The sequence below is a fragment of the Salvelinus namaycush genome, chromosome 38, assembly GCF_016432855.1.
Source record: "Salvelinus namaycush isolate Seneca chromosome 38, SaNama_1.0, whole genome shotgun sequence".
Classification (NCBI taxonomy): domain Eukaryota; kingdom Metazoa; phylum Chordata; class Actinopteri; order Salmoniformes; family Salmonidae; genus Salvelinus; species Salvelinus namaycush.
The window spans coordinates 3,383,274-3,410,975 of NC_052344.1; the positions used below are offsets into that span (position 1 = coordinate 3,383,274).

Sequence of the window (27,702 nt, forward strand, 5' to 3'; positions counted from 1 at the left end):
TTCACAGTATTTGCAGCACCAGTACAGTTTATTTTGGCATTACATATAGGCAGCTTCCTTAGATAATACATCTCTAAAGGCAACAGTGCTTCTAAGAGAGAGTACTACAGTATATACATGTCATACAGACATAATAACTGAACATGAATCACAATCAAAAACAGTCCAGAGTGGTGTGAGAGATGTGTGTTCCCCCTCTCTAAGGAGTCTAGAGAGGATGACAGGGCTCATGCAATTCCTGGGGACAGACAGAGAGGCAGCAGGTGAGAGGACAGCCATCAACCACATGGAGGACGCGTAAGCAAGCACACAGCAGCTCACAGCCCCTTGCAAACCATGTAGACTCAGGCATTGTTTGGTTGTGCACACTGAGTATTACATTTATTGATTTATTATTAATAAGGTATTAGAGATTTTTGTTTCACAGACCTGTGCATATGTTACCCCATCACAGAGAGAGCATGACCCCAGAGGATGGCGATGCCTGTGACCTTTCCCTGCACAGGTAGTGGCACACCTTTCTTGCCACACTTTGTTCATTATCCATATTTAAATTGACCTTCTTGTTGAAGTTTATTGCATGGGGAATAAGCTGTTGGTGCGGAATCTTCCAGTCCAACAGCTTCCCCTTCAGCCTGGCTACTGCCTTCAATAGAGCTGCTCAGCTTCATCACACAGTATGTCATCAAGGTAAAGTTGCTCTCCAAGGGATAATGATGTGCATGGGTATATTCAGATTAATAACTAAAAATATATTCTATTAAGTCTACTTTACCAATATTCTGGTTGCATTTAGTTCACCTGTCTTTACCTGTGTGCACACAGGTGTTGATAGTGGGACAAGTCGTAGTGCTAGGGGAACAGGGGATCATCACACCTCTGTTCGGGGCACGGTTTAGCCACGCCCTCCAGCCCATGGCCAGGTGTCTCGTCAACGTCTCATGGGCTGTCAGGGACATTTTCCACCCCCTATTGGCTATTGTTAGGGAAGTCTTTCTGCACGTAGCGCTGCTCGTCCAATCGTTCAGGCTCGTGGATGTCAACATGGCTGCTGCTGAGCCTCTTGGCAGACAGGACATGTGATTCAGGAAACCCAAGGGCAATTACAAGCCAGGAAGCTAATATAACCTAACTCTTCTCAGTGATTGAAAGTATGCTTTTATGTTTAGGATGAGGGTTGTAGTTTTTAGCGAGTGATTATTAGCTACAATTATACATTAATACAAATGTCATAATTATATAGACACCCAATATCATTGTATCATAGCTGCACATAGAATACATCCATTCCTTCCGATTATTCATAAGAAAACATCATTTTGAAACAGTTACTAAAATCACAAAATGTGTTTACACATCATTCAAGTGGGGTTGAACCATTGTTTTAGAAACAACACTGTCTTGTGTCCCTCTACAGTATGAAACTTCAGTTTACACTCTATAGCAAACACTAGTGATGCCACATAATCCACTGTACACTATAGTTACAGTGTTGGGGAATAGTGAACTACATGTAGTTTAACTAGTCATTTAATTAGATGTTGCAGTACCTTGGTGGTAGTTGAACAAAATTCTAATCTTGGTAGTGTTTTCAGTAGTTAATTACCTTTTTTGCCATGTAGCTAACTACTGGAACTACACACTACATTGTTGCAATAAGAAAAGAAAATATACATGGAGGCCAGAATTCTTTCTTTTTTGGCATCAGACCTGCCTAATTCTCACTCGAAACACATTTTGTGTGCCCAATTCTCACTACACATTGTTTAACATCTGTCTCCAGAGTGATCTGTTCTTGCAATATGTAGTCTATGACATTTCAGATTTAGATATGATCATTTTTAACTAAGTAGTTGACTTTAGCTAAGTAACTATATTTTTCTTCGGGGTATCTTTTTTAGTGTAGCTTAACTTCTTCCAGTGTGAAGTAATTGGTAGCTTGGGTAAACTATATTTTCAGAGTTGCTTCCCCAACACTGTAGTTACATTGCATGCGCTTACATTTTGACTTTAATTCCTGAAATACTAGTCCTTCAACACTGCAAATTAAAGCAATACAGAATGGCTTCGTTCGCATTAAGGCTGGTCCCACACAGTTTTTCAGAAAACACATGTTTTTGTTCTCAGATTTACATACGTCCATTTACTCAATCAAGACCTGAACAGTCGTTGAGCTCATTTAGGCCCAACATAATCATATGGAATTGGAGAGAGAAAAAACAATTCATATACATTTTTGTCTGTGTACAGAGTTCGTTTGGCTCCATAATGTCAGTTTTATTTTTAAATAAATAAATCGTTAGTTATTTTGTATCTTCAATGTGAGTCTGAAGCCCAGAGTGTGAGTGTGAATGGTGCATATGTGGGTTACTTGGTCATCTGTTTGCTTGATCGCTGGTTTGTTTCGCTGAGCCCTTGCGCTGCATTTCCCCCCTCGACGTCCTGCTACTGGAGTAACGGGACCTGGTCGTCCTCCGAGGCTGTGTCATAATCGTCTGAAAGACCGATCAGAGTGCATTGTCTAATATTGATTTTTCTGCCTCAGACGACTCTTCAGAAGTGCTTTTGTGCCCGTCTTTGGGTTCTCTGATTTGGTGTGTTTTCATCCTGTGGCTCTGAGGCTTTTCTGGGTTTGTTTGGTCCTCAGAGGCCTCGCTTACATCTGCGGTGTCACTAGAAGCACCCAAAACATCTCTCGACTTATCCGTCCTTTCCCCCTCAGAATTTCTCTTCTCTTTTGTGCCAACAGCGCGTTCCCACTGCTTCTCCCATTCCATCTCCTCCTCTTTCTCCATATCCCTCTGCTTATTCCTCTCCTTCTCGTCTTTTGTCACAGCCCCTGTGCTGATGGTGCTGTCACCTTTCCTGCCATTGGAGACGAGGGAGGGAGTGAGGTCTTTAACCAGGGGCTCTGGCATCACCAGTATAGGCAGCATGTCGCCTGTTACGGTACTGGAGCCGCAGTCTGGATGGCTGCTGTGGCAGCGTGGCGGTGGCGGGATCAGCGACTGTTTCCTGGTGTAGACCCCATGTCTCCCAAGGAGGCTTCCGGAACCTCCCGAGGCCTCATAGTCTATGCTGAACCCTTCGTTCTGGTAGGAGACCTCCTCGGCCAGGGGGATCATGGGCCGGCCCGAGTTTACCTGTCAATCGGAAAGAAGGGGCATTTAGAGGGTTGCTTTGAGGTGAAATGGTTGTTTTGTGACTTGTTACGTTCCAACTGATGCAGTGTTGTCCTTGCCCGTTCAAAATACTCATTGGTGTTGTTCAGAATTTCAGAAGTACATTGGACAATTATGGACAAGCAGTGTTTCAAATTCAGCACATTTGACAGTGTTTTCTGAAAAGCAGAGGCTGCGCGACCAGATCAAACCGCCCCTCCACACCCATACACCATCCCCCAGGATGCCTCTTCCCCACAGCTAAACAACATTCTGTCCATGTGTTACTTTACGCACACATTTCTGAACAGCTGAAATAAAAATCCAGCAGCGTATATATTTTGTAGGCTAATTTAAGACGACATGAATGACGTGTAGCTTCAACCTTCAACATACATGAGCAGTGCGCAAAAAATATTTTTTTTGCAATATCCTTATTCTAAATGTGGTGTGAAACCAAATGCATTTAGGCTACATAACATTGCATGGTCATGCAACACCAACACCAAACACCAAACGATATGATAGACCGCACATCATTGAAATTCGCCAGAGTAGCCTGTTTCACCTCTGGCCAGCCGAACTAGCACATACGCAGAAGGTACGGTTGGTCAGAGAATCTGGTCACGCAGCCACTCCGTTTTCGAAATATTCAAAGCACAACACATTAGCATACTAAATCCATCGAGATAGATACTAGATCTATTCTATGACTCAATCTATGATATTCCCCTTACACATGGGGTTGGGTACTGACCATAAATCGTCTTCAGTCTACGATGCAAAACATAAGCGGGTCAGTATTTCACCTCATCACCAAACTCAAAATAATTACATATGCAATACTATTACATACAGTGAGCTCCAAGAAGTATTGACAGTGACACAGTTTTTGTTTTGGCTTTGTGCTACCATGATTAGGGATAATCCTGAATGAATTATGAGTAATGATGCGTGAGCAAGGTACAGAGGCATAAATATCATTACCCACCAGAAAATGCTAACCTCCTCTGTTATTCTATTAGCATGTCTTGGGGGTATGATATTTGTGCGTCTAACTTTCTCACCCATCATTATTCGCGATTCATTCAGGATAATCCATAATCATGGTAGCATCCACATTAAATGTTTATAAACATTCGTTTCTCATTTACAATAAAAGTGACTCTATTGGGCACAAAAAATCTAAAACACAACCAAAAACAGTCACTCTGACCAACCGTACCTTCTGCGTATGTGCTAGTTCTGTAATCATTGTGTGCTATGAATATGGGACCACTTAACTTTACTACTTTAATACTCATAAGTGAATTTGTCCCAATAGTTTGTTCCCCTAAAATGGTGCAAAATGAAAGCTGACCGTCTACAATTTAACCTCCTAGTCATTGTATCATTTGAAATCCAAAGTGCTGGAATACAGAGCCAAAACAGCAAAAATGTCACTGTCCCAATACTTTTGGAGCTATTATGTTACATGTGTTACTGTTACATATCACCAATGTGTAACATTTACATACAGAAAAACAAAGCAGAACCGCAACATCACAGTATAACCACAGGTGCCATACTTTCATTTGCATAATTATGCAATGGAAGTGCATCACATGTACGCATCTAACACACATTACACCGTCTCACTGTCACAACATCACTCTAGTGCGTACATCAAAGCAATGCATGCATGAAAACTCACCATCTGGAATCCACCTTAAGCTCTACATAAACAGCGTTAGTGAAAAGAGACGTCAGGAACGTAGAGTGAGGAGGGGAGGAAGGAAAGAGGGTCTGATATGCTGAGTTTTAACTTGTAGTGCCGACCACTGGTTTAGGAGTCGGAGCTCAAAGGTTGTGGTTGATATGGCGTTACAGACATGTTAAAAAAAAAATATATTAGTCTCAATGTATTTTTGCCTTGGATTACTCTGTAGTTTAGATAAGTGGTCGATTAGTTTAGATTAGACAGTAGGTGGGTTTCCATCCAATTGGCGACAGATTTTAAAACCTGTATAAAGAAAAGATTTGCGGATAAAAATCCGATATAATTTAGTCACTAAAACGGTTGCGTTAAATCGCAAATGTGCTTACTATGGTATTGGCACGTGCGCTCTAGCCAACAGCTCGCAGATACAGTGCGGGTATAGCCTACACGATGAGATTATTATGGATGTTTTTATTTGTCAAATGGCAGTCAAGCATTGATCATCATGTCACCAGAATCAGACCCTCTATATTTATTGGAAAGGAGCATCAAGATCACCGTGCACTTTCACCACCCTGTAAAGTTCATCATCATTTATTTCATCAGTAGCCTAATAAACCGCATGATTTTCCGAGTCGTAGTGGGAGGATCTCGTGACTCCAAGTTTACTTGAATATGATGGTTATTTTATCAATATTTGCGCTTAAAGGCGTTTCCACCGCCATTTCTCGCATAATAAATGTTACCGACACAAAAAATCCCACTATCTAGCGTATTTTATTTTGTCGAAAATTGGAAAGTTTCCATCAGGCCTGTCGTGACATTTCTTATCTGACATGTACTTTACTTGCATAAAAAGGTTGGATGGAAACCTGGTTAATGACACATTTAGCTTAGATTAGGCTTGTATAAGCATACTATCCTTAGTTGCTTGATTGTGTTTGATTGTAATAGTCAGTGGGTTTACATGTTTTTGCACGCTTATACTGTATGTATCCTTGCCATTCCTTATCATTCATTCATTTAGTCGCCACTGGCCAGAAAATGGTCATTCAATATACACTGCTCAAAAAAATAAAGGGAACACTTAAACAACACAATGTAACTCCAAGTCAATCACACTTCTGTGAAATCAAACTGTCCACTTAGGAAGCAACACTGATTGACAATAAATTTCACATGCTGTTGTGCAAATGGAATAGACAAAAGGTGGAAATTATAGGCAATTAGCAAGACACCCCCAATAAAGGAGTGATTCTGCAGGTGGTGACCACAGACCACTTCTCAGTTCCTATGCTTCCTGGCTGATGTTTTGGTCACTTTTGAATGCTGGCGGTGCTTTCACTCTAGTGGTAGCATGAGACGGAGTCTACAACCCACACAAGTGGCTCAGGTAGTGCAGCTCATCCAGGATGGCACATCAATGCGAGCTGTGGCAAGAAGGTTTGCTGTGTCTGTCAGCGTAGTGTCCAGAGCATGGAGGCGCTACCAGGAGACAGGCCAGTACATCAGGAGACGTGGAGGAGGCCGTAGGAGGGCAACAACCCAGCAGCAGGACCGCTATCTCCGCCTTTGTGCAAGGAGGAGCACTGCCAGAGCCCTGCAAAATGACCTCCAGCAGGCCACAAATGTGCATGTGTCTGCTCAAACGGTCAGAAACAGACTCCATGAGGGTGGTATGAGGGCCCGACGTCCACAGGTGGGGGTTGTGCTTACAGCCCAACACCGTGCAGGACGTTTGGCATTTGCCAGAGAACACCAAGATTGGCAAATTCGCCACTGGCGCCCTGTGCTCTTCACAGATGAAAGCAGGTTCACACTGAGCACATGAGCACATGTGACAGAGTCTGGAGACGCCGTGGAGAACGTTCTGCTGCCTGCAACATCCTCCAGCATGACCGGTTTGGCGGTGGGTCAGTCATGGTGTGGGGTGGCATTTCTTTGTGGGGCCGCACAGCCCTCCATGTGCTCGCCAGAGGTAGCCTGACTGCCATTAGGTACTGAGATGAGATCCTCAGAGCCCTTGTGAGACCATATGCTGACACATGCACATTTGTGGCCTGCTGGAGGTCATTTTGCAGGGCTCTGGCAGTGCTCCTCCTTGCACAAAGGCGGAGGTAGCGGTCCTGCTACTGGGTTGTTGCCCTCCTACGGCCTCCTCCACGTCTCCTGATGTACTGGCCTGTCTCCTGGTAGCGCCTCCATGCTCTGGACACTACGCTGACAGACACAGCAAACCTTCTTGCCACAGCTCGCATTGATGTGCCATCCTGGATGAGCTGCACTACCTGAGCCACTTGTGTGGGTTGTAGACTCCGTCTCATGCTACCACTAGAGTGAAAGCACCGCCAGCATTCAAAAGTGACCAAAACATCAGCCAGGAAGCATAGGAACTGAGAAGTGGTCTGTGGTCACCACCTGCAGAATCACTCATTTATTGGGGGTGTCTTGCTAATTGCCTATAATTTCCACCTTTTGTCTATTCCATTTGCACAACAGCATGTGAAATTTATTGTCAATCAGTGTTGCTTCCTAAGTGGACAGTTTGATTTCACAGAAGTGTGATTGACTTGGAGTTACATTGTGTTGTTTAAGTGTTCCCTTTATTTTTTTGAGCAGTGTATATTTCACTTGTGTGCGTGCTTTAGTTGCCCCTGTGTGTGTGTATACAGTAGTGTGTGTTATGTGTGCATGGAGCAGCCCTTACCACTTTGAGGTGTTTCCCCAGGGTGACAGCCCCTCGTCCGGCTGGGTTTTGTCTCTGTCTCCTCCTCCTCCTCTTGGCCCATCGGATCAGCAGGAACAGGGTGGTCACTAACAGCAGCAGCATCCCACCCATGATACCGCCAGCTATCCTCACATCCATGTCTCTGAAAGGTGTCCATGGAACTATGGAGGGATAGGAGAGGCGGGTTAGCGTATGAAGTCCAGCAGCTCACACAACTGGTTCATTTTCACTTTGCAACAGCTCATGCTCATAGCCCTGCAGAGTCTTACTCATTCATCCAGACTTTGTTCCTGAAGCCCAGTTGAAGAGAAAGTTTGTCTGTTTTGTAAGCAGTCTCTGTCTACAGTTCTTTGAATGGGGAGAAAATACATTCTGGGAAGTTCCAGCAGCCAGTTGCCTGGTTTAACTCATCATATTGTGTCCATGTTGTCAGGAGTAGCGTGATTGACAGTGCATAGAAGGGGAGAGAGGGGCGTGTCCATGTTGTCAGGAGTAGCATGATTGACAGTGTATGGAAGGGGAGAGAGGGGGGTGAACTGGAAGAATCTAAGTGGATCTTCCAGCAAGACAATAGCTTCAACCACACATTAAAATCCACAAAGAAATGGTTTATCGGCCACAAAATCAACATTTCGCAATGGCCATCTTAGTCTCCGGACTTAAAGTACATTGGAAAACTGTGGTTTGAATTGAAGAGGGCAGTCTATAAGCACATACCAAGAATATCTAGGATCTGGAAGGATTCTGTATCGAGGAATGGTCTAAGATCCCTCCCAATGTGTTCTCCAACTTATAAAACATTTTAGTAAAAGGCTCAGTTCCGTTATCCTCGCAAGGTAAGGTATTGAAAACAGGGTGTCAATAATTTTGACCCCTACCTTAAAAAAAAAATATTTTATTACTTGTTAAACAAAATATATTTCTCTGAGCAATTTTATTAGTATCAAATAATTTTTACAAACATTTGGGAGCATGCAATATACTGTAGCTCCGTTTTTCAATTCTATATTTTATACAGTAATTTTTGCTCGTCTTTGACACATCAAGGGTGTCAATCATTTCGGACTCCGCTGTAAAGAAATCACCTGCTATCTGCCAATCACGGGAATGCCTGGAATGTTCTGATGCCGGGCATCCTGGCGGTTGGCGGAGTGGCGTGGAGGGGGGTTGGGCAGGGGGAGGGAGCATTGGAAGTTAAGACCAGGTTTAGCCTTTGTTGTCTCTCTTACATCTGGGCTTCACAAGAGAAGGTCACGATTGGCTTGTGGGTTATCTTCCATTTATTTGGCGTGGGCTACGGCCAAACAGTAGCCTGTGTAAAGTTGGTTTAATAAACCGTCAATTCGCAAATTCAATCCTCTGTCTGGACAATTGTTCATTTATGATCTAGTCAGGTCATTACAGTATGTTTGGCTGTTTTCGCGACATAATATTTAGAAATAGTCAATTTAGGGGTTAGAGAAGAGTTCTGTTAACTGCCGTTCGTAACATAGCTAGCCATATAGAAATTGGTGGTGCTACTTGAAGCTGTGTTTAAGTGTAATGCAGTTGGTTGGTGACAATGACATGAACATGTACTGGGGTTGACATCCATACAAGCATTACACTCTGATTTTTACCCCAAAATAGGGTCAAATACCATAGCCTAAATGTAGGCTAATTTTGATGGGGGGGCAATGAGGGGATTCTGAATCTTTCCCCCCTTGGGGAACGCGTGAGTGGCGTTGCCATGGCATTTCCATTGTTTTGTTCGAGTTCACTTTCTTTCCTGCATCTATAGGCTACACTGTAAGAAAATGGAATTGTTCTTTGTTGACTTTCAGAGAGCATAGTGGATTAACCAGTGTTGATCTGCTCTATATGTTGTGTGTGTGTGTGCACAGTACTGTCGTTGTGACTTTCACTACCTGTCAAAGAGCTGATACTGTGTGTGTGATCTCTCTTTGTACGTGGGTTTCCTGTATCCTCATCAGCCTCTTCCCCCCTGATGCATCAGCAATGCTCAGTACTTACTTGGCTGGCTTCTTTGTAGCAGCTCTATGTCGACTGAGGCTTTCGCAACCTCACCTGATTCCTCATCCATAGCGACCACCTATAGGATAAATAATGATATTACAGAGAACTGTACTGCCCTACCAAGCAAAAAGGAAGTAACTGCTCATTTGGTCTAAAATGAGTTACTGCTAACATGACCCCCATTTTCTCCAAAACACAACACCATAGAGGCAGGATACTTGTCCACGTGATTAAGCATGTAGTTAATGTAGCAAAAATGACATTAAGTTACTGTGAAACGAAGGTAAATAAAAGCAATATTTCTCAGTTCCACGCTATGAGCAGTTACTGCCTTTTAGCTTGATAGGGCAGTGTAGATTCGGAGCCCAGAAAGGATTCTGTGTATTTCTAACCCTAATCTTAAGTGAAGCTAATTTTAATGTGTGTGTGTTACCTACAGTTGTATTACTACTGGACCACTTATTGGCCTAACCTAGCTATACAGTTAGCCAGGGACGACTAGTAAAACCAACTGTCCCTGTTTAACAAACTCATCTGGGTTTTTACACTGAAAAAAATATATAAATGCAACATTTAAAGTGTTGGTCCCATGTTTCATGTGCTGAAATAAAATATCCCAGAAATGTTCCATACCCACAAAGTTAATTTCTCTCAAATGTTGTGCACAAATTTGTTTATATCCCTCTTAGTGAGCATTTCTCCTTTGCCATCCACATGACAGGTCTGGCATATCAAGAAGCTGATTAAACAGCACGATCAATACACAGGTGCACTTTGTGCAGGGCAATAAAGGCCACTCTAAAATGTGCAGTTTTGTAACACAATGCCACAGATGTTTTGAGGGAGTGTGCAATTGGCATGCTGACTGCAAGAATGTCCACCAGAGCTGTTGCCAGAGAATTTAATGTTCATTTCTCGACTATAAGCCCTCTCCAAAGCCGTTTTTAGAGAATTTGTCTATGGCGTTGTGTGGGTGAGTGGTTTGCTGTTGTCAACGTTGTGAACAGAGTGCCCTATGGTGGCGGTTGGGTTATGGTATGGGCAGTCATAAACTATGGACAACGAACACGATTTAATTTTATTTATGGGAATTTGAATGCAAAGCGATATCGTGACGAAATCCTGAGGCCCATTGTCGTGCCATTCATCCGCCGCTATGACCTTATGTTTCAGTATGTTAATACACGGCCCCATGTTGCAAGGATCTGTACACAATTCCTGGTAGCTGAACATTTCCCAGTTCGTCCGTGGCCTGCAAACTCACCAGACATGTCACCCATTGAGCATGTTTGGAATGCTCTGGATCGACGTGTACGACAGTGTTACAATTTCCGCCAATATCCAGCAACTTCGCACAGCCATTGAAGAGTGGGACAACATTCCACAGGCCCCAATCCAACAGCCCGATCAACTTTATGCGAAGGAGATGTGTCGCACTGCATGAGGCAAATGGTGGTAACACTAGATACTGACTGGTTTTCTGATCCACGCCTCTACCTATTTTTTAAAGGCATCTGTTACCAATAGATACATAGCAGTATTCCCAGTCATGTGAAATCAATAGATTAGGCTCTAATGTTTTTATTTAAATTGACTGACTTCGTCATATGAATTGTAACTTAATAAACTTTGAAATTGTTGCATGTTGTGTTTTATATTTTTGTTCAGTATATATTTGTCCGATTATGACCTTACCTCTAGGATGTGCCTGTCAAAGGGTCGTAGGCGGTCGGTCTTAGCGATGATAACCCCTTCCTCGGTGATGTGGTACAGTCCAGTGGTGGCTAGTGTGGGCTGGAGAGAATAATGCATTTTTGGATTCACCCCCTGCAAATGGAGGGAAGGTGAAGCAAGACAGGATGTACCAAGAACCAAGATGGGATGAAAAAACGTTTGTTTATTATCCCTTTAAACTAACAAAATTTAGTCAGACACACATATTATCCCACCGCTTACATCTACAAAGTCCTGGTCTATGGCTTGGATGAGAAGCACCTCGTTCCCATAGGTGGAGACTAGCGTGGCAGGGCTGGAGCTCTCAATGATGAATCCTTTGTACGTGGTTCTGTTAAAGAGGGGAGGGAACTGGTTCTCTGCTAGCACCCGTACCAGCGCTGTCGCCACACTGTACTTCTTTGGGTCATTCAGCTGAGATGCCTGTAGATGATTGATTGGTGTTTTCAATGTCAAACAGTCCAGGAAGATCCTTTTTCAGATCTATTCGGTTACCAAATTAGATTTTAAATGGCTCTTAGTATTGGACTTAACATTGTCTTTTGTGGCTTTTTGATAAGGCATGCTACTGATACTAGTGCTTTTATCATTGTTTCAATCAAGATTTTCTTACCATGATGCGTAGTCGGAGTATAGGTGTCAGATGTCTGTTTTCCACCCGTCTTGTCAATGTGATCTCTGCTGTTTGGTTGTCAATCTGAAACCTGTTTTTGTCTGCACCTGAGGCACATGTGTTACAGGTAAATACACAGGCCACGGGATGCCACACAGAATGACCATGTACAGTGGAAGTTTACATACACTTAGGTAAGAGTCATTAAAACTTGTTTTTCAACCACTCCACAAATGTCTTGTTAACAAACTATAGTTTTGGCAAGTCGGTAAGGACATCTCCTTTGTGCATGACACAAGTAATTTTTCCAACAATTGTTTACAGACAGATTATTTCACTTATAATTCACTGTGTCACAATTCCAGTGGGTCAGAAGTTTACATACACTAAGTTGACTGTGCATTTTAACAACTTGGAAAATTCCAGAAAATGATGTCATGGCTTTAGAAGCTTCTGATAGGCGAATTGACATAATTTGAGTCAATTGGAGGTTTACCTGTGGATGTATTTCAAGGTCTACCTTCAAACTCATTGCCTCTTTGCTTGACATCATGGGAAAATCAAAAGAAATCATCCAAGACCATGCAGTCGCATACCTCTCAGGAAGGAGACGTGTTCTCTTTCCTGGAGATGAACATACTGTACTTTGGGGCGAGAAGTGCAAATCAATCCCAGAACAACAGCCACGGACCTTGTGAAGATGCTGGAGGAAACGCGTACAAAAGTATCAATATCCACAGTAAAACGAGTCCTATATCAACATAACCTGAAAGGCCTCTCGGCAAGGAAGAAGCCACTGCTCCAAAACCGCCATAAAAAAGCCAGACTACAGTTTGCAACTTTACATGGGGACAAAGATCGTACTTTTTGGAGAAATGTCCACTGGTCTGATGAAACGAAAATAGAACTATTTGGCCATAATGACCATTGTTGTGTTTGGAGGAAAAAGGGTGAGACTTGTAAGCCGAAGAACACCATCCCAACTGTGAAGCACGGGGGTGGCAGCATCATGTTGTCGGGGTGCTTTGCTGCAGGAGGGACTGGTGCACTTCACAAAATAGATGGCATCATGAGGTATGAAAATTATATGGATATATTGAAGCAACATTTCAAGACATCAGTCAGGAAGTTAAAGCTTGGTCGCAAATGGGTCTTCCAAATGGACAATGACCCCAAGCATACTTCCAAAGTTGTGGCAAAATGGCTTAAGGACAACAAAGTCAAGGTATTAGAGTGGCCATCACAAAACCCTGACCTCAATCCTATAGAACATTTGTGGGCAGAACTGAAAAAGCGTGTGTGAACAAGGAGGCCTACAAACCTGACTCAGTTACACCAGCTCTGTCAGGAGGAATGTGCCAAAATTTACCCAACTTATTGTGGGAAGCTTGTGGAAGGCTACCCGAAACGTTTGACCCAAGTTAAACAATTTAAAGGCAATGCTACCAAATACTAATTGAGTGTATGTAAACTTCTGACCCACTGGGAATGTGATGAAAGAAATTAAAGCTGAAAAATAATTCGCTCTACTATTATTTTGACATTTGACATTCTTAAAATAAAATGGTGATCTTAACTAACCCAAGACAGGGATTTTTTTACTAGGATTAAATGTCAGGAATTGTGAAACTGAGTTTAAATGTATTTGGCTAAGGTGTATGTAAACATCTGACTTCAAGTGTAAGGCTGCAATGCAATCCTTTCAAAATAGAAATATTAGAGCAGTCTACTGGCCTCTCAATAGGCCTTGAAATTGCCTACTGGCGACCTATGGATTAAGCAGACACTATTAGGTAGGCCCACACCTGAGAGAATGGAGTAGAGCAAAGGCGTATCAAGGCTTCTGTCTCCATCTTCGGCATGAATTGGACCAGGAGAGAAATTCAGTAATATGTCCTGAAACCAGAGAATTACTGCATCTTAGAATCCACATGGATTGTTTAATCAATCAATTGTTCAATCTTGACTCCTGACAGTTTGCCCTCGCAAAAGAGATTTATAACTTCAAGTTTCTTTCCTGGTTAATATATTAAGGTTTAATACAAAAATAAACAATATTGCATGCAGTATGCACATCCATATAATTTGAATTCTACAATCAAAGTACTAAGCAGTAGTCATCACCTGGTCCTTTTCTGTGATGTTGACCACGTAGATGGGGTTGGTGCAGACAACCGTGTGGTTGTGGTCCTGGGAGATGGGTGTGCACGGTAGGAACTGAGGATAATGGTCGTCCCTGTCCTCCACGTTCACAGTCAGAGAGGCGGAAGTGTTGTACCACTCCTTGGTGTTGGTTTCCTGGAGAAGGAAATGTATTATTTGATCTAAGCTTCAGTAATGATAACCAATATAATGGAAAACTCTTCAACCTAGCAAGACTGAGAGCAAACCCTTACGGAAAAACAACATGATTTCACATGTGGAAAATCACAATTTGTACATGTTTTGCACATGTGAAACCATGTGTTTTGGAACACTTCACAGGTGTTTATATATTTCACATTTAAGTTTCTTGTGGATTTTCACACGATCACATAACCTTTTCACATGTGGATAAAAATGCTCACATGAGATTTTACAGGTGAGGATTCCCTGCAAACAATGAGTCATTATGATACACACAGTCACAGCCTGATCTGTTCACCTGCCTTGTGCTTGTCTCCACCCCCCACCAGGTGTCTTCTATTTTTTTTTTCATTATCCCCTGTGTATTTACACCTGTTTTCTGTTTGTCTGTTGCCAGTTTGTCTTGTTTTGTCAGCGTGTTTCACGTTTCTCCTGTTCTCAAGTTTTTCTTTTCTAGTCTTCCCGGTTCTGCCTGTCCTGACCCTGAGCCTGCCTGCCGTCCTGTCCCCGATTTGAATCTGCCTTGGATTATGAACCTCTGCCTGCCCTCGACCTGCCCTTTGCCTACCCCTTTGTTATAATAAATATTCTGAGAATCCAACTGAGTCATGTCACACACAGCACTTTTAACATGGTGTTTTCAACTTACATATTTGACACACTTTGACAAACATTACTACATTGTGGATGTTTATTTATACAGTAATTATCATTCAACATGTCCTTCCCTGTGATTTTGACTCGCAACCCCTTGGTTCACAGCATTCTTCCGGCTACGTCACAATGTCTGTCAGTAACTGATTTCGACTGTATTGCTACACATTGGACTTCAAATTAAATCCCAACCTTGTTAAATATAATCGCTTTTCTTGACTGTATTTTTATCTTAGTGATTCAGGAGTAACATTAAAGCAGAATAATATACCCCACCAACATTAGACAACTATACAGAAAACCCTCAAATTGCTGGAATAAGTAAATTAAATCAAAGATGTGAGAATAGTCAGAATAACTGGTGTTTCTAAAACACGTTTTCACATGTGAAATGTCAATCTTTGTAAGAACATGTGACAATCAAGAGATGCGCTGTTAAAACCTCTTCAGGATCCGACCCTTTTTTTAAATTTTCACCAAAAATGACATACCCAAATCTAACTGCCTGTAGCTCAGGATACTGAAGTAAGGATATGCATATTGATACCATTTGAAAGGAAACACTTTGAAGTTTATGGAAATGTGAACTTAATGTAGGAGAATATAACACATTAGATCTGGTAAAAGATAATACAAAGAAAAAAACACTTTTTTTGTATTTTTTTATACCATCTTTGAAATGCAAGAGAACAGCCATAATGTATTATTACAGCCCAGGCGCAACTTATATTTTGGCCACTAGATGGCAGCAGTGTATGTGCACAGTTTTAGACTGATCCAATGAACCATTACATATCTGTTCAAAAATGTTGTATCACAAATACATTTTCAAGTTCATAATTGCGCATTCTCAAACAATAGCATGGTATTCTTCCACTGTAATAGCTACTGTAAATTGGACAGTGCAGTTAGATGAACAGGAATTTAAGATTTCTGCCCACACTTGGGCAGGCCTGGGATATTTTTTTGTTACAACCTCATGCTAATCACATTAGCCTACGTTAGCTCAACCGGGGGGAACACATATCCGGTAGAGGTTGAGGTTACTATGCATATCCACTAGCTTAATGGCAGCTGGTAAACATTAAGTTAACGTTTAATTTTCAATAACTTACTGTTAACTAGTTACAAGTGGGTTATTGTAAGATTCCCAGTAATTTACTGTAGCTAATCCATCACACTCACTGACCTGATAGTCTGATAAGAAAGTGAGTATTACAATTACATTGTGAGTTAAATCTCTTATGGTGCTTTGGAATCACATGCACTTATGTCAGCATTTAACAAGGCTGCAGAACTGACCGTGTACAAGCTTAATGTTAATGAACAGAGCACATTAACTGGGATGACATTCCCTCTTTTGGAAGACCCCCTCAAAAAGCCACGCCTCCAATAAGCCACGCCTGCAATCTTCTGATAGGCTGCCGCTGTTAAAGTATGCTGCCAGTCAGCAAGTGATGTGCATGTTGTCAACAGAAGAGTCAGTAATGGCACAGTAGGTAACTGGCAAGGATGCTAGTGGCAGCAAGTGTCCTGTAGGTTATAGGCAACATGTTGCCAGTAAGTTACTGCGACTTTTCCTATAGACTTACTGACAAGTAGTTTACAGTTAAGAAATTACAAATTCACATCAACAACTTGCCATTAAGTTACTGGAAAATGCACAATAACCTCCTCACAGTGCATCTGATTACTGACATTCTTTTCCAACATTTGCAGAACAGAAAGTATTAACGCAGTTGCTTTACTTGTACCTGCATAACCATCAAACACTTCAACTGCTACAACAATTCCACTGATGGTTGGCACAATTACCCATTATATTTGACCAAACCCCCAAATATGCTAATGAATCCCACCAGTACATTGCCCCCACCCATCAAAGCGCTGATGATGGGTAATGATCGTACCTTACATTCAAAATATTGGGTAGAAACCTTTCCAATTATACCTACAAGGTACCTAACTGTACCAGTTCATATGTGTACCTGTCAAGTGTACCTGTCAAGTGTACCTTCTGACATTTTTGTACTCCAGGTAACACTGTACCCTAACCATATCCTTAGTAGTCTGAATAAGTATGAACCTCGTGGTACTACAGAAACATTGATGTACTCCCAACCAAGAGGTTGCAAGTTCAAATAATTATTGTATACTCTACGTCAAGTGTCCTTGAGCACTGTTCGTTTTACGTTGATATTACCTTAGTGGTGATAATCAGACAATTATTTACTTGATTCTGGGCAGCTTTTAGCAAAATACAGAGATACATTCTTGTCAATAAGTCTGTGGCCATAGCTCTTTCACAGTCACAGATCTGGTGGTGTAGCTGCACTGTAGCAGGACATTTCAGGTTGCAAGTGACCAAGAGGTTATGAGTTCAAATCCCATTTAATACTTTTATTTGTGATCACAGTACAAAATGTTACAGTAAGTGAAATCCGAATACAGCAGCATACTGTCATTTTATAGAAATAACACCAAGTTGTTGTGAATATTTATTTATTTTTACCGCAACTTTCGGCAAATTGCAGAAATGTATTCTTGCCAGTCTCCATTATATCCACAGACCTGGTGGCACAGCGGGAACTTCAGGTAGCTAGCAACCAAGAGGTTGTTAGTTAAAATCTTAGTTAACTCAAGTGAGGTTGAGTCCTAAGTAATCAGCATACTGTCCTTTAACATTAACACATGGATTTAGCTAAAAGAAATACAGTAACTAGTTGTAGATTTTACTGTATTTTCACTGCAGCTAGACAAAAACCTACTGGACCATTACACAACGTTCTAAGAACGTCTTAAAAACGTCTTTGGGGATGTCCCTGCAACAAACCGGGAACTACACAAAACCTGCAGGTGACCATGACTGCTTAAATGTAATTAATGTAAATTATGCCTTTCAAAGTAAAGTGTTCTAAATTACATTTCACACCTGGGCGTTCATATGTGCTGAAATGTTGTCACGTGTAGTGTCATGGTATTGCATTCATCCCCATGTTGTCACATTTATTTCACATTAATTTCACATGAGATCATGTTCTTCAATGTTGCTTCACATGTTGTCACGTAGTTTTATGTCATGTTGCTTCACATGTTGTTTTATGTCATGTTGCTTCACATGTTGTTTTATGTCATGTTGCTTCACATGTTGTCACGTAGTTTTATGTCATGTTGCTTCACATGTTGTCATGTAGTTTTATGTCATGTTGCTTCACATGTTGTCACGTAGTTTTATGTCACGTTGCTTCACATGTTGTCATGTAGTTTTATGTCATGTTGCTTCACATGTAGTCACGTAGTTTTATGTCACGTTGCTTCACATGTTGTCATGTAGTTTTATGTCATGTTGCTTCACATGTAGTCACGTAGTTTTATGTCATGTTGCATCACATGTTGTCACGTAGTTTTATGTCATGTTGCTTCACATGTAGTCACGTAGTTTTATGTCATGTTGCTTCACATGTTGTCACGTAGTTTTATGTCATGTTGCTTCACATGTAGTCACGTAGTTTTATGTCATGTTGCTTCACATGTAGTCACGTAGTTTTATGTCATGTTGCTTCACATGTAGTCACGTAGTTTTATGTCATGTTGCTTCACATGTTGTCATGTAGTTTTATGTCATGTTGCTTCACATGTAGTCACGTAGTTTTATGTCATGTTGCTTCACATGTTGTCACGTAGTTTTATGTCATGTTGCTTCACATGTTGTCATGTAGTTTTATGTCATGTTGCTTCACATGTAGTCACGTAGTTTTATGTCATGTTGCATCACATGTTGTCACGTAGTTTTATGTCATGTTGCTTCACATGTAGTCACGTAGTTTTATGTCATGTTGCTTCACATGTTGTCACGTAGTTTTATGTCATGTTGCTTCACATGTAGTCACGTAGTTTTATGTCATGTTGCTTCACATGTAGTCACGTAGTTTTATGTCATGTTGCTTCACATGTTGTCACGTAGTTTTATGTCATGTTGCATCACATGTTGTCACGTAGTTTTATGTCATGTTGCTTCACATGTTGTCATGTAGTTTTATGTCATGTTGCTTCACATGTTGTCACGTAGTTTTATGTCATGTTGCGTCACATGTTGTCACGTAGTTTTATGTCATGTTGCTTCACATGTAGTCACGTAGTTTTATGTCATGTTGCATCACATGTTGTCATGTAGTTTTATGTCATGTTGCGTCACATGTAGTCACGTAGTTTTATGTCATGTTGCGTCACATGTTGTCATGTAGTTTTATGTCATGTTGCGTCACATGTTGTCACGTAGTTTTATGTCATGTTGCTTCACATGTTGTCACGTAGTTTTATGTCATGTTGCTTCACATGTTGTCATGTAGTTTTATGTCATGTTGCTTCACATGTTGTCACGTAGTTTTATGTCATGTTGCGTCACATGTTGTCATGTAGTTTTATGTCATGTTGCTTCACATGTTGTCACGTAGTTTTATGTCATGTTGCGTCACATGTTGTCATGTAGTTTTATGTCATGTTGCTTCACATGTTGTCACGTAGTTTTATGTCATGTTGCGTCACATGTTGTCATGTAGTTTTATGTCATGTTGCTTCACATGTTGTCATGTAGTTTTATGTCATGTTGCTTCACATGTTGTCACGTAGTTTTATGTCATGTTGCGTCACATGTTGTCATGTAGTTTTATGTCATGTTGCTTCACATGTTGTCACGTAGTTTTATGTCATGTTGCTTCACATGTTGTCACGTAGTTTTATGTCATGTTGCTTCACATGTTGTCATGTAGTTTTATGTCATGTTGCTTCACATGTTGTCACGTAGTTTTATGTCATGTTGCTTCACATGTTGTCACATAGTTTTATGTCATGTTGCTTCACATGTTGTCACGTAGTTTTATGTCATGTTGCGTCACATGTTGTCATGTAGTTTTATGTCATGTTGCTTCACATGTTGTCACGTAGTTTTATGTCATGTTGCTTCACATGTTGTCATGTAGTTTTATGTCATGTTGCTTCACATGTTGTCACGTAGTTTTATGTCATGTTGCGTCACATGTTGTCATGTAGTTTTATGTCATGTTGCTTCACATGTTGTCACGTAGTTTTATGTCATGTTGCTTCACATGTTGTCATGTAGTTTTATGTCATGTTGCTTCACATGTTGTCACGTAGTTTTATGTCATGTTGCTTCACATGTTGTCACTTAGTTTTATGTCATGTTGCTTCACATGTTGTCACATAGTTTTATGTCATGTTGCTTCACATGTTGTCACGTAGTTTTATGTCACGTTGCTTCACATGTTGTCATATTAACTTCACATTAAATCACATTTGATCACACGAGTTCACGTGAAATTCATGTGGTTTTTCCGTAAGGGAAGACATAGACATGGTCGGGAGACTGGTATTCAGCCCAGCCACGTCCTTCCTCAGCATTTGAGATTTTAGGTTAGCGAATGATGCTGCCTGCAAGATGCATTGTAATTATTTATTATCCGTTTCTCTCCACAAAGTGTTTCAGGATGGCTTTACTCATAAATAGTTGAGTAGATTATAATGTCAGGCCGTGGCATAGTAATAGATTACATATCTTCAGATTATAATTATATTATATGACAAGGCAGGGAGTGGCACAGTAATAGCCTCTGGCTTTCATAATTATTGGCCTCTGGCCTCAATGTGTTCTTGTTGATTAATGAAAAAGGGGATTAGTAGCAGACATGGGTTCAAATGGTATTTATTTTCTTTCAAATACTTCAGCTGTGCTTGATTGAGCATGTCTGACTCAATGAGCCCATTGAAATAGTCCAAGGAGTGCAACCCCGTCCATCTGGGACCTCAGACAGGCTCAATCAAAACGCTCAAAGTATTTGAAAGAAAACAAATACTATTTGAATCCAGGTCTGATAAGTAGCAGGTCTTACCACAGCGTAGATGACTAGCTGCAGCTTGGTTTTGGTCTCATAGTCCAATGGCTTGTCCAGGATTACTTTACCACTGTTGGGCAGGTCTATCCTGAAGTAGCTGGCATCAGGCTGGGATGAGAGAGAACATGGAAATGAATGAAAAATGGAAATGAATGAAATTAGTGCACAGATGGTCTACCCGAGCAATTGACACAGAGGTGTAATCAGCAAGGTTAGGAGGTATAGCAGCATTTAAAATATAATTAATTTGAGTAGATGTTGGGTTGTCGCTATAAGTGGATATATTGGGTCATTTTTTGAAATAAACAGGAACATGACAACAAGATTCAGCACTGTGGTGAAGTGCCTACTAGAGAGCTAGGCGTTTTTATTGGTAAAAATTCACTTTAACTGCGGTTAATTAACTCTTCCTACTCTCTAAATCCTATCACACACTGTCCCATCATGATTCTCTGTAAATTCAATCTCATGGTACCATACCGAGGCTCTGTCGATGATGTAGGTGATGGTGTCTCCATCAGCATCGATGGCCTTGACGGTGAAGACTACAGAGTTGACTGCAGTGAGCTGAGGATTGATGAAATACAGAAGACCTGTCATTATGCATCTGAAACACAAGATTATATTATCAAAGTGTGATGTATCTTTACCTCACTTATGTAACGCGGTTGTATAGTCTTCTCAAGGAACCTTGGTTTGTTATCGTTTTCGTTCAGGATCTCAACCATGACCCTGTATTCACTCTAGAGGTAGAAAACAGTAGTTTCAGAAATTCCGTTTAGGCATATCCTCTCCTTGAGTCAGTTCACATTCTAATTTCCAGGTTGTGAATAACATGCTGTAGGCCTAGTTGAGATGGCTTACCTGTATTATGTCATCTTCATAACATGTTAATGCTGCCATCAAAACAGATCCCTGGCGCTTGGAGAGAAAACGCTGTTAATTATGGCGTATGTATGTAAGTATGAACTGTCAAAGATATTAATGTGTCCTATTCAATCAAACCTGGTTTTCTGGCATAAGACTTAAAACAGAAGGACAGCAACAGCGTGATGTCTTATTACCTCTCGATCTAGGACTCTTAAAATGGATGAGTTTAGCCTGATGGTTCTCCCTTCTAGGTAGAACCAATTGGCGTTCTCTCCGGTGAGGCACAAGCGGATGCTATTAACTCCTGTAGGGTCCCCGGCGATGCTGAGGTTCGCAATGAACTCTCCTACGGGGCGGTTCTCGCTCACCGTCGCAAAGATGTCTGACCCACCCAGGCAGAGGCTGGCTGTCAATCAACAAACACAGATTTGGGGTCAATGGCTCTACAATTCTATTTCCTCAATGACATTTCAATGACTTATGTACATTAGCGTTTCAGCCATAAGTAGCATTGCGGTTTTGGTTTAAGTGGTTAATTTACTAAAACCCTGCTGAGGCGACTGAAGAAACGAGACCGCTATTCCCCACAGTGAGAGTTTGATTGAACTCTGGCTTACCTTTTATGACATGGTAAGACGTGTTTATTGCCAGCTGGCAGAGGAACAGCCCCCATGGGTTCAGCATCTTCCTCTGGCCTCCTGAGCCTCCAGTCTCTCAGCCACAACTGCAACCCACAGAAACCAGCAGCAACACAAAATGGCAGTGTTCAATTTGTATAACTTAATCTAGCAGACAGGATGTTACATTCTGTATTATGTGCAAATCATTATTGGCAGCATTTAGCTAACCAGGATCCAAAAAAGCTTTAGTGATTAATTATTTTTGTTTTCCAATACAGTTAGTCCAGCACTAGTTGACAATCGTTTCCCCTTTGTTTACATCCTGGCATTCACCTCTGGTTGTAACGGCTGTCGTAGTCGTTCTCCTCCTCAGACGAGGAGGAGCATGGATCGGACCAAGATGCGGATTGGTAAGTATTCATGTTTTAATGGGAAAACAACAAACACTACAAAATACAACAACCAACAAACGTGACTAACCTGAAACAGTCCTGTGTGGCCCAAACACTGACACAGGAACAAACACCCACAAAACACAAGTGAAACCCTGGCTGCCTTAGTATGACTCTCAATCAGGGACAACGATTCACAGCTGTCTCTGATTGAGAATCATACCAGGCCGAACACAAAATCCCAACATAGAAAATCAACCATAGACAACCCACCCAACTCACGCCCTGACCAACTAAAATAAATACAAAACAAAGGAAAACAGGTCAGGAACGTGACACTGGTCCACCTTCTAATACTATAAACCAGTGGTTCCCAACCTTTTTCGGGTACTGTACTACCAACTGGATTTTGTCTGCCCTGAGTACCCCTGAAGTACCCCGTTGTGCATTTTACCAGTAGGACTAGGGTCTCATGAGTCTTCTCAAGTACCCCCTGTGGATAGGCCAAGTACCCCCAGGGGTCCGATTCCCCCTTGTTGGGAACCACTGCTACAAACTATTTGGTCCCTCTTTGGTCACTCCTAACAGCATTCTGTCAAGGCAGTTATGGTAACCTGCCCGGTAACATGACATTCACTGCAGCCTCTCTCGTTAAACCCCACCTCAGTGTCCGCTAAGTGCCCTCATTGCCTGAAAGCTTTTTTGGGCTCCTCATATAATCCACTTTTAAATCCTATATAGTTTCCTTTCTCTGACGTTTATTAGGCCTATGTATTATACCAAAACAAGGCAATTTGTGTCATTTACCGTAATTCATTATGACTAATGTTGAGTAATGAACCACTCCTTCCGGTAATCCTTTCATGTTTGTTTTGTTTTATGTTGTTGATCACATTAAACGACTGTGGTTTGATTAGCCCGGGGCCAGTGCCAGTGCCAGTCAATTGTTAGCCTGGGTACCAGTCTGTTTAGCTATTCCACTCCTTGCCACGCTAAACATGTTTGGCATGACATTTCCATATGGAGTTGACAAGAGAGCAGAAACAGACTGGCACCCAGGATAATCATTTGTTGCTAGGTCCATTTATCAGATCGCTCTGCCCATGACTGTCCGCTGAGTGTCAGTCACGCTCCTTCATGCTCTCAGCAGCCAGGACCTGGATTGGTCACACAACTTTACTGCTCTCAACTTTACTGTCATAGAATCTTACTTTAATATATTTTACTGTTTACTATTTTCTGTTTAAATGACAGTGTGTTTAGATGCCACCTGTGGCTTAAGTGTACACATGCACACGCTGCTCAGTGTAGTTATAAGGTTCAGTGTGAGAATTAGTCTGTGTCTGACTCGTGTGTTTGGAAGGTCTCATCTGACCTAACAGCGCAAGAGGATCATGAGGTGAAGTACAGGTACCTCACAATGGACGCCCACAGTTTCCTTTACGTGAGATCATGCGTGCTCAGTGATACTATGCTTGCTTAGTAACAGAGATACAGAATGTGTAGTTTTCTCTCACTTTTTCAGTTGACATTTCATGGAAGACCATGGTTACTTGGTGTTCAGTACAAATAGTTTGGCTCAGTACAAAGATATGATGAATGTGATTACTTTTACAGATGTAGCAATTAAGATTATAACTGCTGATTTGATGCGCTTAAAATATAATTGTCTCATTGTGTCAAATTGGAATAACGACGGCAACATGGATGTGTTGGACAAAACATTAAGAACGCCTTCCTAATATTGAGTTGCTTCCCAGAGTTGTTAAGTTGGCTGGATGTCCTTTGGGTGGTGGACCGTTCTTGATACACAAGGACAACAACCTCTCCCTCAACGTGATCAAGACAAAGGAGATGATTGTGGACTACAGGAAGAGGAGGACCGAGCATGCCCCCATTCTCATCGACGGGGCTCCAGTGGAGCAGGTTGAGAGCTTCAAGTTCCTTGGTGTCCACATCACCAACAAACTAACATGGTCCAAGCACACCAAGACAGTCGTGAAGAGGGCACGACAAAACCTATTCCCCCTCAGGAGACTGAAAAGATTTGTCATGGGTCCTCAGATTCTCAAAAGGTTTTACAGCTGCACCATCGAGAGCATCCTGACGGGTTGCATCACTGCCTGGTATGGCAACTGCCCGGCCTCTGACTGCAAGGCACTACAGAGGGTAATGCAAATGGCCCAGTACATCACAGGGGCCAAGCTTCCTGCCATCCAGGACCTCTATACCAGGCGGTGTCAGAGGAAGGCCCTAAAAATTGTCAGACTCCAGCCACCCTAGTCATAGACTGTTCTCTCTGCTACCACACGGCAAGCGGTACCGGAGCGCCAAGTCTAGGTCCAAGAGGCTTCTAAACAGCTTCTACCCCCAAGCCATAAGACTCCTGAACAGCTAATTGAATGGCTACCCAGACTATTTGCATTGCCCCCTCCCCCTCTCCACACCACTGCTGCTACTCTCTGTTATTATCTATGCATAGTCATGTGTACATATTACCTCAATTACCTGGACACCGGTGCCCCCGCACATTGACTCTGTACTGGTACCCCCTGTATAAAGCCCCACTATTGGTATTTACTGCTCCTCCTTAATGATTTGTTGTTCTTATCTCTTACTTTTTTTTAAGGTATTTTCTTAAAACTGCATTGTTGGTTAGGGGCTTGTAAGTAAGCATTTCACTGTTGTATTCGGCGCGTGTGACAAATACAATTTGATTTGATTCACCTGGTAAGTCTAGGTCATGGAAAGAGCAGGTGTTAATGTTTTGTACTCTCCATGTATAATAGTGATTGGGTTCATGGCCCTCCCCCCAAAAAACAAATCAAAACCACAAATTTAGTGTGGCATGTATACCGTTTTTTTCAGCTACAAGGAAAACAACATTTTAACGTTCTGAGAACAGTTATTTTTAGTCTTGCACATTAGAACATCTATTAAAAAGAGTAGAGCCTGACTAAACAGCTGGTAAGGCTGTGGATAATGCAGTGTGTCTACTGGTTATTAGGAGTGGAGTAGTCACTCTGTCTCTGGATTAATACCGTCTTTAATTCGATTGAAATAGCTTCGCAACAGGAAGTAGGTCTCTGTCACACGGGCAGATAACAGGGGATTAAATATTGAATATTGTTCCATATCCTATCCAGCCCGACTTGACACACCTGCCCCTGGCATATGCAGACGTAAGTGTGTGTTTGTGTTTCCCCCTTTTGTGTTTGTGTCACCCATATGTCTCCCATGTGTGTGTGTGTCTGGGTCAGTCTGGTTCACTATAATGAGCCTCACCCGGTCTGCCTTTGTCTGTTGCTGGGAATTGAGGCTCTAGTTGAATAGGCCTGCGTTGCCCAGTTTGTTTCTTTCTGAAAAGCTATCTGAACTCCCATGCCCTGCGTATGTCACAATTGACTAAACTCATTAAAGTGCTTTTGATAATCACTGAACAAAGCAATTACTGAGCCATTGGGCCTCGCTTCGAGCATTCCCTAACCTTAACGCCATCCTTAACCCCATGCGTAACATTATCTCTAACCCTATCCATAACCCCCAAGCCCTAGCCTCGCTAACGTTAGCCTCCTACTGTACCTAACGTTAGCGTTAGCCACAACAAATTGGAATTGGTAGCGTTGCATATTCGTAACATATCATACGAATTGTAATTCGTAACATATCGACGATGGACAATCTGAAATGAATACCCAGGTTGAGTCATAGCATAACAAAATGTTAATGATATTTTTGGTCACACACAACCAGATTGTAATTCAGTTCATATTGTGTTCCCTAGTCTAAGTGTTGTTTGTAAGTATCACCACTTAGTAAGGAGGAAATGGAGGTCGGACCCCTTTAATGCACATGTAACTCAAGGTGATGTGATGTCACAACGATATGGACATTTGTCAGGAGGCTTAGCACTTCACCCACATTCTTACATACATACACTCATACACACACAGACACACACATTTTTTCCCCACACATACTAACTTACACTAACTTACATATAGGCTCACATCATACTCACTGTCGTCCAGTAGCTGAATGGTCAAAGCCTGAGCCGCAGTTCTCACGCTCGCGGTATCCCTCGCCTATTCTCTCTGTTCCAGCCCCTCGGTTTCCGCCACATATTTCCCCCTGTGGCAGAACTTTCTCCCAGGGTCAAACGATCAGGCGCAGTGACGACAGCACTAAACACTCCAGTCCCGCTTCTCCTACCACCACCGGTTGAGCCCTGTTCCCCAAGCATGGGAGTGTGGCAGAAAGAGAGAGGAAGAGAAAGAGGGAGGTGTGTGTGTTGGGAGAGAGCACTAAGAGCTCCTGCGTAGAGCACAGACCGGGGGCTTAGCTGTCATTCGGGGCTCCCGAGTGGCGCAGCGGTCTAAGGCACTGCATCTCAGTTTGAATCCAGGCTGTATCACAACCGGCCGTGATTTGGCGTCCCATAGGGCGGTGCACAATAGACCTAGTGTCGTCCGGGTTTGGCTGGTGTAGGCTGTCATTGTAAATAAGAATGTGTCCTTAATTGACTAGTTAAATAACAGTTCAATTTTATATATATATAAAATTATATATATATATATTTTTTTTTAACAATCCAGGACAGGATAGCCATCCAGCACAGCAGCTGAGAGAGAGGGAGGTTAAACAGAGAACAATGCTGGCTGTGCTGCTAATGCTAATGACACTAAACCAGCCTAGGGGTGCCAGTAGAGATCTCCCACCAAGCCCCCATATCACTCTCACTAGTCACTATGATCCCCCTGCTGGGTAGTGTCTGACGGATCACTTGGTGTGCTGAAGGATCGTCAGGACACCCCATTAGTGTTGTGAATCCATGCAGGAAGAGAGGCCTTGGTTTCCCTTCTAACTACAGAGGCTCTGTTAATGGCAACACAATGCAACACCCCCAGTTAGGATTAAACCGACAAACGAGTATACATTTTGGTGTCGGAATAAAATGATA

At 42.0% G+C, this 27,702-nt stretch overlaps 1 protein-coding gene across 1 annotated transcript; it reads right to left on the minus strand.

The window, feature by feature from the left end:
- Window positions 1-33: 33 nt before the first annotated feature.
- On the minus strand, window positions 34-26,917 carry LOC120032329 (cadherin-related family member 5). Its single transcript, XM_038978373.1, has 15 exons — window positions 26,764-26,917; window positions 22,348-22,454; window positions 21,925-22,136; window positions 21,725-21,781; window positions 21,511-21,603; window positions 21,341-21,427; window positions 20,858-20,968; window positions 14,076-14,249; window positions 13,757-13,847; window positions 11,952-12,058; window positions 11,561-11,761; window positions 11,300-11,431; window positions 9,602-9,680; window positions 7,568-7,749; window positions 34-3,143 (listed from the first exon to the last, which is right to left on the minus strand). Exons 2-15 carry the CDS (start codon window positions 22,412-22,414, stop codon window positions 2,508-2,510), a joined length of 2,229 nt encoding a protein of 742 aa, XP_038834301.1. The 5' UTR covers window positions 22,415-22,454; window positions 26,764-26,917; the 3' UTR covers window positions 34-2,507.
- Between the last annotated feature and the right edge of the window lie 785 nt (window positions 26,918-27,702).